General features: G+C 47.3%; 1 protein-coding gene across 1 annotated transcript in view; it reads right to left on the bottom strand.

Annotated features, from left to right (window-relative positions):
- The window catches only part of LOC112076363 (insulin-like growth factor 2 mRNA-binding protein 2), a 17,520-nt gene extending 9,860 nt beyond the window's left edge, over window positions 1-7,660 (bottom strand). Inside the window, 3 exon segments of the mRNA XM_024143167.2 lie at window positions 4,672-4,740; window positions 5,850-5,960; window positions 7,417-7,660. Of these exon segments, the coding sequence (XP_023998935.1) occupies window positions 4,672-4,740; window positions 5,850-5,960; window positions 7,417-7,497 (261 nt within the window). The 5' untranslated portion in view covers window positions 7,498-7,660.
- Between the last annotated feature and the right edge of the window lie 2,722 nt (window positions 7,661-10,382).

Below are 10,382 nucleotides of genomic sequence, written 5' to 3'. Positions count from 1 at the left end.
AAAAGAGAGAGATTACTTATATACAGGTCCAGTTCAGATACCATACTATAAATACAGGGTAGTAATACCATACTATATACAGGGTCAGTTAATACCATACTATATACAGGGTCAGTTAATACCACACTATATACAGGGTCAGTTAATACCATACTATATACAGGGTCAGTTCCAGTACCATATTTATAATATCAAATTGTATTTGTCACAAGCGCCGAATACAATTTTCTTACAAGCCCTAAACCAACAATGCAGTTTTAAGAAAATACCCCCCCAAAAAGTAAAATACCCCATCCCCGTCGATGGGGATGTGCTCGCCTCCCCGGTTGCCTGTAGTCCCCGATCAGCTCAGACTGACTTTGAGGGAGAGGTTGTTGCTCCGGCACCACACTGCCAGGTCATTGACCTCCTGCCTGTAAGCTGTCTCATCATCGCTGGTGATCAGGCCTACCACCGTCATGTCGTCAGCAAACTTAATGATGGTGCTGGAGTTGTGCTTGGCCACACAGTTTTGGGTGAACAGGGAGTACAGGAGGGTACTAAGCATACACCCCTGTGGGGCCCCAGTGTTGCGGGTCAGCGCGGCGGAGGTGATGTTGCCTACCCTTACCACCTGGGGTTTGCTCGTCAGGAAGTCCAGGATCCAGTTGCAGAGGGAGGTGTTCAGACCCAGGGTCCTGAGCTTAGTGATGAGCTTCGAGTGGACAATGGCGTTGAACGCTGAGCTGTAGTCAATGAACAGCATTCTCACATACGTATTCCTCTTATCTAGGTGGGAGAGGGCAGTGTGGAGAGCAAATGCGATTGCATCATCTATGGATCTGTAGGGGTGGTATGCAAATTGGAGTGGATCTAGGGTGTCTGGGATGGTGGAGTTAATGTTAACCCAATCCTCTGGGTCGGTGACGGCCCTCACACCCGGAACGATGTTGTTGTCAAACCGTGCATTGAGTTCGTCTGGTAGAGAGGCATCGTTGACTCCGCGGAGAACATAGCGGGACTTTTACTTATTCCTGTCTTCGGCCGTTGCCTCAGAGTTGTCTACAATAGCTCTGTGTGCAGTAGCCTTTAGTGCCTCTGTTAATCCAGGGCTTTTGATTGGTAATGTGGCGAACCCTCACCGTGGGGACAACGTCGCTGATGCATTTTGTGATGAAGCCGGTGACGGAGGTGGTTAGCTCGTCAATGTTATTGGCGGAGTCTTGAAACATATGCCAATCAGCGCTAACAAAGCAGTCCTGTAGCATAATCTCTGATTCTGGTGACCAATTCTCAACGGAGCGAGTCATGGGTACTTCCTGTTGGGAGTTTCTGCTTGTAAACAGGAAGCAGGAGTACGGAGTCATGATCTGATTTGCCGAATGTTGGAAAAGGGATGGCCTTGTATGCTTGCGTGTTGGTAGAGTAACAGTGGTCTAGAACTTTATCGCCCCACGTGTCTTAGTGACACGGAATAAAAATTGCTGTCAACCACAAAAGCAGCCTCTGGATGAAGGTTTTCTTGCTTGTTTACAGTACAGTTGGTTAAGTGTCAGCTTGTTCTTGTCCTGAGGTGGAACAACAGTCACAATAAGAGCTGGAAACTCCCTCGGGGAGGTAGAAGGGTCGGCATTTCACCATCAGGTATTCCAAGATGGGTGAACAATTGGTCGACACTTCCACCGCTCTGGAGTCAGCACACCAGTTGGAGTTGATGTAGAGGCAAACCCCTCCCTCTCTTGATTTCCCCGCCTCTACTGTCCTGACCGCCCGGGGAATGGAGAATCCATAGAGTTGGATAGCCATGGGTGGTCCTCCATCTTATTATCAAGTGACTGTACATTAGCCAGTAGAATGGAGGGAAGAGGTGGCTGACAAATTAGCAAAGTTGGGTCGGAGCCTGCAAAATGGTGGCCATCCAGTACGGCGCCATTTTATCTTCAAGCTTCTGAATCGGGCGGTCAAATGCTGCCAGTAGATGCCGATGTTTCAAATAGACCTAGCTTGTGCATCACTAGCTATCAGTAGTTAATAGGGAAGACATCTGAGGGAGAACACAGAGCGTGACACCGAACAGCTTGCTGACCGGTGAATGGGCAGAGCTAGAAGAGCTTGCTGACCGGTGAATGGGCAGAGCTAGAACAGCTTGCTGACCGGTGATGGGCCAGATCTAGAAGAGCCTTTGCCTGGACGGTGGAAATGGGCAGAGCTAGAACAGCTTTGCTGACCGGTGAATGGGCAGAGCTAGAAGAGCTTGCTGACCGGTGAATGGGCAGAGCTAGAAGAGCTTGCTGACCGGTGAATGGGCCGAGCTAGAACAGCTTGCTGACCCGGTGAATGGGCAGAGCTAGAACAGCTTGCTGACCGGTGAATGGGCAGAGCTAGAACAGCTTGCTGACCGGTGAATGGGCAGAGCTAGAAGAGCTTGCTGACAAGTGAATGGGCAGAGCTAGAACAGCTTGCTGACCGGTGAATGGGCAGAGCTAGAACAGCTTGCTGACCGGTGAATGGGCCAAGCGAGAACAGCTTGCTGACCGGTGAATAGGCCAAGCGAGAACAGCTTGCTGACTGGTGAATGGACCAAGCTAGAACACACCGACCAACTTTCCAACTGAAAGCCAGCAGCTGTCTGACGCGATGCCGTGTCTTCTCAATCTTGAGGCAGACTTGCAGTCAACTACTGTTGCAAAACCGTTGGCACAGGTCCTCCTGAAGTCACTGAATAAGGGCTTCGCATCCATACTGAATCCTCTGGCAGTCAACTTCGATCCAACCCCTACTGCAGTATGCCTGATGGATCCAAGTGTCTCTGGCACTTCGCTCAACAGAGATGGAGCCACTGAGGGAAGCAGTCTTTTGTACTTCAGCAAATCAGAGAGTACAGCAGTGGAGCAGCAGGACCCCAGGAAGATGCCAGCACAATGAATTCAGCAAGCATCTCAACCACAGTGCTTCAGAAATATAGCTTCCTCGCAACAAAGATTGTGTCTGAGACCACTGTCTAGCCAGACGGTCAACCTGGCAGGGCATTAAGTGCCTGTGTGAGCTGTGGAAATACCTGGCTGTGAACTGACATTTTGAAGAAGAGTTGTATTGCAGCTTTTATTAACCCTCAGTGATGCACGTTTTAATATTACTTACACTACATGACCAAAAGTATGTTTGTGGACACCTGCTCGTTGAACATCTCCTTCCAAAATTGTGGGCATTAATGTGGAGTTGGTCACCTCTTTGCTGCTACAACAGCCTCCGCTCTTCTGGGAAGGCTTTCCACTAGATGTTGGAACATTGCTGCGGGGACTTGCTTCCATTCAGCCACAAGAGCATTAGTGAGGTCAGGCACTGATGTTGGGCAATTAGGCCTGGCTCTTAGTCGGCGTTCCAATTGATCCCAAATGTGTTCTATGGGGTTGAGGTCAGGGCTCTGTGCAGGCCAGTCAAGATCTCAACAAACCACTTTTGTATGGACCTCGCTTTGTGCACGGGGGCATTGTCATGCTGAAACAGGAAAGGGCCTTCCCAAAACTGTTGCCACAAAGTTGGAAGCACAGAATCGTCTAGAATGTCCTTGTATGCTGTAGCATTAATATTTCCCTTCACTGGAACAAAGGGGCCTAGCACGAACCATGAAAAACAGCCATAGACCATTATTCCTCCTCCACCAAACTTTACAGTTGACACTATGCATTCGGGCAGGTAGCGTTCCCCTGGTATCCGCCAAACCCAGATGTCTGTCGGACTGCCAGATGGTGAAGCGTGATTCATCACTCCAGAGAACGCGTTTCCACTGCTTCAGAGTCCAATGGTGGCGAGCTTTACACCACTCCAGCCGACACCATGCGCAATGCCAAGCGATCTGAGGCTTGTGTGCGGCTGCTCGGCCATGGGAACCCATTTCATAAAGCTTCCAACGAACAGTTCTTGTGCTGACATTGCTTCCAGAGGCAGTTTGGAACCGAGGACAGAAGATTAAAGGTACTTGGTTCTTCTTGCATCTGCTTCTAAAGTTAAAGCATTGGATTGGTGTAAACATGGGCAAGAGTTTACTTCCCGCCATATTTATTGCACCAGTCTAGCTGCTTATCCTTTAAATCGAAGTCACGTTAGGATTTATTTATAATTTAAACCTAAGCAAACCTATGTCCTGGCCTTGGAGTTGTATGGAGTCCTCTAGTGGTCCAGAAGTCTGTGTTTAGCATGGGCAGCGCCATTGGATACGAGCCATTTTGATATAGTCAACTGGGCGGGACTTCCAACTTCATTGGCTGGTCCCTTATTCCCTTCGTGAAGAATACAATGTACTCTTTCAAGATGGCGCCATCATGACACCGATACCAAGATGTTATGTCTACCCAGTGGCAGGAAGTGACATCCCCAAAAAACTAACCATAGGCCTAGAACACATACAGTAAATGGTTCCTAGCCTCCCATAGGCTACTTTCTAAAACGAAACACTAAAGCTGATAACTAAATATAAATGTTTTTAATAAAACTAGTCAATCAAGTCTGAAAACTAACTGAAACTGAACTGAATTTGAAATAGAAAAAAAACAAAAAACGAATATAAATAAAAACGAATATTCAATCACAAAATAATAATAACCTTGATTTTAATCAAGGTTATCTTGGAGTTGCATGTCACTGTTCAGAAATAAAATTAGGACCTAAAATGTGTGTGAAATGAGGACTTACCGAGTGCTGGCACTGTATGGCACTGGCTGGTGGAACCCCATATAAAGCACCAAGATGCGAAGAGGGACACTGTGGAGACAAACAGACTGGGGTTAGATGGACTGGGGTTAGATGGGCTGTACAGAGGACACACACATCTCTTCACAACTCCTCCTGTATATTTCAGGTAATAAGCACTGAGTCATTTATTACATCTCTCACGTACATGCATGGACATTCTCACTCACACCAATTTACCTGCTTCAGGATTGATTCATGTCTCTGCTAAAATAAAATGATTTATGCTCCTCCACATTGTATATAGAATAGCATGCCATGGAGTGTACTCACTAGGAAGGGGCAGTACTGTGTACTCACTAGGAAGGGGCAGTACTGTGTACTCACTAGGAAGGGGCAGTAATGTGTACTCACTAGGAAGGGGCAGTAATGTGTACTCACTAGGAAGGGGCAGTAGTGTGTACTCACTAGGAAGGGGCAGTAATGTACTAGTGTTCTCACTAGGAAGGTGTTTAGTGTACTCACCAGGAAGGGTGTAGTGACTCACTAGGAAGGTGTACAGACTCCACTAGGAAAGTGGTTACAGTGTACTCACTAGGAAGGGTGTATTACTCACTAGAAGGTGTTCAGTGTACTACTAGAAAGGGTGTACAGTGTACTCACTAGGAAGGGTGTACAGTGTACTCACTAGGAAGGGTGTAAGTTACTGAGTACAGGTACTCACTAGGAAGAGTGTAACAGTGTACTCACTAGGAAGGTGTACAGTGACCACTAGAGGTGTACATTACTCACTAGAAGGGTGTACAGTGTACTCACTAGCAAGTGACAGGATTACAGAAAAGGGTTACAGTGTACTCACTAGGAAGGGTGTACATGTGTTGTAAACTCACTAGAAGGGTGTACAGTGTACTCACTAGGAAGGGGGTGTACAGTGTACTCACTAGAAGGTGTACAGTGTACTCACTAGGAAGGGTGTTGGTTGTACAGTGTACTCACTAGGAAGGGTGTAGTGGAACAGTGTACTCACTAGGAAGGGTGTGTAGTGTACAGTGTACTCACTAGGAAGGGGTGTGTAGTGTACAGTTACCACTAGAAGGTTAGGACAGTGTACTCACTAGGAAGGGGTGTGTAGTGTACAGTGTACTCACTAGGAAGGGGTGTGTAGTGTACAGTGTACTCACTAGGAAGGGGTGTGCTCCTCGGGGGCCTGTTGCTGGCGGTAAAACAGACAAACCGGTGGAGAAGATTCCCAGAGCGTTCAGGTTCAGCCCCGGGATAAGGTTGGTTTGTTGCTAGAAGAGATGAACAGAGGCAGACAGGAGTGTGTGTGACAGATCCATCTTTCATCTCATCTCCCAGAGAGTTAAGCATTTCACTGTACCTGATGAACCACCTTATGAACCATCTTCATAAAGCCATATTGTGGAGTATCCCTGGTGTCTGATGGCTTTACCATCTCACAGCAACACCTTCCTGGTTCACCTGACCTGTCTACTTCATGCTTTGGAACACTGGATATCATTTAGCAAACACACTGAGCAGTAATGATTTATCATTAAAACATCTTTATGTAAATGTCATAGATCTGGCATAAACATGACTGAAGATGATATTTTATGACATCTTAATTACAAAATGCATCTTGTGCCAGGAAATGTATCATTACAGGTCACTGTGAGACCTACTGTTATTCTTAGAATTTAACAAGCATAGATTCGTTTTTGTGTGCCAAATTAGAGAGAAACAAGTTACCAGAGGCCACGAGTAACTTGGTCAAAAATAATGGCACCGATTGGCCTATAGGTGGCGCTGCTTTAAGCAGTCTCACTTAAACCCTCATATCCTTTGCCCTGTTTGACCTATAGACTTTAAACTATGTAGGGGTTTTTCCTCATGCTGAACACCTCACCACCCATAAGGTCCATCCTCTATCTTGGACATCTTAGAAAACCTTTTTAAAAATATATTCTCATGAACCTTAAGTCCAAATAACACCAACTTTGGTAAGTAGTCCCAAAGGCTGGTCATGGCTCACATCAACACCATTATCCCAGAAGCCCTAAACCCACTCCAATTTGCACACCAACCCAACAAACATATCCACAGATGACTCAATCTCTATTGCACTCCACACTGCCCTTTCACACCTGGACAGAATGAACACCTATGTGAGAATGCTYTTCATTGACTACAGCTCAGCGTTCAAGACCATAGTYCCCTRAAAGCTCATCAATAAGCTAAGGACCCTGGGACTAAACACCTCTCTCTGCAACTGGATCCTGGACTTCCTGACGGGCCGCCCCCAGGTGGCAAGGGTAGGTAACAACACATCAGCCACGCTGATCCTCAACACGGGGGCCCCTCAGGGGTGCGTGCTCAGTCCTCTCCGGTACTCCTGGTTCCTCATGACTGCACGGGCCAGGCACAGACTCCTACACAGGGCTGCGTATCGGGTGGGTGGGGTGGGGCTGGGTGAGACAGGGCTGGGTATCGGGTGGGTGGGTGGGGTGGGTGAGACAGCGGCTGTGGTATGGGTGGTGGGGTGGGGCGTGGGTAGACAGGGCTGGGGGGAGGGTGGGCTTGGTGAGACAGGGCTGTTGGTATCGGGTGGGTGGGGTGAGACAGGCGCTGTGGTATCGGGTGGGAGTGAAGTGTTTAGAGTTGTGCTGGCTATACAGAATAGTCCGAGGCCAACTAACCAACTGACAGACGACAGACAGACAGCCAGTGTTTACATTGAAGCCTTACGTTAACAGCAGCGATGTCGTTCTCGTAGGCGTCCCTCAGTTTCCTCATGACCTCCCCCTCAGCCTTACAGCACGCCTCCATACTGCCCTTCACTGTGATGGTCCTCTCTGGGTTACAGATGGTTAGGTCCTGTAACCTGGAACACACACATCAAGTCAGCAAGTAACCCTAACGCCCCAAGAGAGGATGGCTTTCACAGCAGTAATAAATTCATGAACTTCTTTGACAAAAAGATCATGATCACAAGAAGGCAAATTACAGACTCCTCTCTAAATCTGTGTATTCCTCCAAAGCTCAGTTATCCTGAGTCTGCACAACACTGCCAGGACCTAAGATCATGGGAGACACTCAAGTTTTTAATACTAGATCTCTTAACACAATGACAAAAATAATCATGGCCGCTAAACCTTCAAGCTGCATACTGGACCCTATTCCAACTAAACTACTGAAAGAGCTGCTTCATGTGCTTGGCCCTCCTATGTTGAACATAATAAACGGCTCTCTATCCACCGGATGTGTACCAAACTCACTAAAAGTGGCAGTAATAAAGCCTCTTTTGAAAAAGCCAAACTTTGACCCAGAAAATATAAAAAACTATCGGCCTAAATCGAATCTCCAATTCCTCTCAACATTTAGAAAAAGCTGTTGTGCAGCCACTCACTGCCGTCCTGTAGACAAACAATGTATACCAAATGCTTCAGTCTGGTGTGGAAGGACCACCAGAGGGCAGGCTGGGCTCACYGATGGTAGCCCAACAAGGCATGGGAGACAAGGTAACCAGAGGCAATTGAGCACAGCTGACACTACTAATGAGATATTCTCCTTCCCCTATAAGAGAGAGTATGGAACCAGCAGAGAGGAGGGAAGAACTAGCTCTGGAAGATGGCCACCGAGAGAGAGGAGCTATCTATGAAGAACCATTAAGACGGTGACAATCCGGTGACTTTTGTTATAGTTTAAAAGACAATCATATTGTGTTCCTGTTTAATCTGGAGAAGAAGATTTTCATTGATTATGTTGGAGTGTTTGTGTTGACCAAATGCCCTCAATATAGAATTGTGTTCAATCAAGAAACCTACTCCTGACTCGTTTGTTCCACCTTCCCACTTTAGAGTGACGCCCAATTAGTTGGTCCGCTCACACTGGTTTTAGACCCCATCATAGCACTGAGACTGCACTCGTGAAGGTGGTAAATGACCTTTTAATGGCGTCAGACCGAGGCTCCTTGACCTTAGTGCTGCTTTTGATACCATCGATCTACTTTCACTGCTATGCGGACGACACACAGCTGTACATTTCCATGAAACATGGTGAAGCCCCAAAATTGCCCTCCCTGGAAGCCTGTGTTTCATAAGGAAGTGGATGYCATCAAATGTTTTACTTTTAAACTCGGACAAAACAGAGATGCTTGTTCTAGGTCCCAAGAAACAAAGAGATCTTCTGTTAAATCTGACAATTAATCTTGATGGTTGTAAAGTCGTCTCAAATAAAACTGTGAAGGACCTCGGCGTTACTCTGGACCCTGATCTCTCTTTTGAAGAACATATCAAGACTGTTTCAAGGACAGCTTTTTTCCATCTACGTAACATTAACAAAAATTATGTAGAAAAATGAATCCATGCTTTTGTCACTTCTAGATTAGACCACTGCAATGCTCTACTTTCCGGCTACCCGGATAAAGCACTAAATAAACTTCAGTTAGTGCTAAATACGGCTGCTAGAATCTTGACTAGAACCAAAAAATTTGATCATATTACGCTTCCTGTTAAGGCTAGGGCTGATTAAGGTTTTACTGCTAACCTACAAAGCATTACATGGGCTTGCTCCTACCTATCTTTCCGAGTTGGTCCTGCCGTACATACCTACACGTACGCTACGGTCACAAGACGCAGGCCTCCTTAATGTCCCTAGAATTTCTAAGCAAACAGCTGGAGGCAGGGCTTTCTCCTGTAGAGCTCCATTTTTATGGAATGGTCTGCCTATCCATGTGAGAGACGCAMATTCGGTCTCGACCTTTAAGTCTTTACAGAAGACTCATCTCTTCAGTAGGTCCTATGATGGAGTGTAGTCTGGCCCAGGAGTGTGAAGGTGAACGGAAAGGCTCTGGAGCAACGACCGCCCTTGCTGTCTCTGCCTGGCCGGTTCCCTTCTCTCCACTGGGATTCTCTGCCTCTGACCGTATTACAGGGGCTGAGTCACTGGCTTACTGGTGCTCTTCTATGCCGTCCCTAGGAGGGGTGCGTCACTTGAGTGGGTTGAGTCACTGACGTGATCTTCCTGTCTGGGTTGGCGCCCCCCCCTTGGGTTGTGCCGTGGGGGAGATCTTTGTGGGCTATACTCTGCCTTGTCTCAGGATAGTAAGATGGTGGTTGAAGATATCCCTCAAGTGGTGTGGGGGCTGTGCTTTGGCAAAGTGGGTGGGGTTATAATCCTGGCCTGTTGGCCCTGTCCGGGGGTTCATCGGATGGGCCACAGTGTCTTCCTGACCCTCCTGTCTCAGCCTCCAGTTTTATGCTGGCAGTAGTTTGTGGTCCGTGGGGCTAAGGGTCAGTCTGTTATACTGGAGTACATCTGGAGTATTTCTCCTGTCTTATCTGTGTTAATTTAAGCACGCTCTCTTCTAATTCTCTCTTTCTTCTCTCTCTCGGAGGACCTGAGCCTAGGACACTGCCTCAGGACTACCTGGCATGATGACTCCTGGCTGTCCCCAGTCCCCTGGCCATGGCTGCTGCTCCAGTTTCAACCTGTTCTGCCTGCGGCTTATGGAACCCTGCACCTGTTAGACCGGACGCTCCTACCTGCTCCCAGACCTGCTCTTTTCAACTCTCTAGAGACACAGCAGGAGCGGTAAGCAGAATATCTCTGAATGAAATGGCTATGAAAAGCCAACTTGAATTTACTCCTGAGGTGCTGACCTGTTTGCACTCGACAACTACTGTGATTATTATTTATTTCGACCTGTGGTC

Source organism: Salvelinus sp. IW2-2015, unplaced genomic scaffold (genome assembly GCF_002910315.2).
Source record: "Salvelinus sp. IW2-2015 unplaced genomic scaffold, ASM291031v2 Un_scaffold3706, whole genome shotgun sequence".
In the NCBI taxonomy this organism is placed as follows: domain Eukaryota; kingdom Metazoa; phylum Chordata; class Actinopteri; order Salmoniformes; family Salmonidae; genus Salvelinus; species Salvelinus sp. IW2-2015.
Note: the sequence above shows the minus strand (reverse complement) of the source record. Positions and strands in the feature narration are given on the sequence as shown.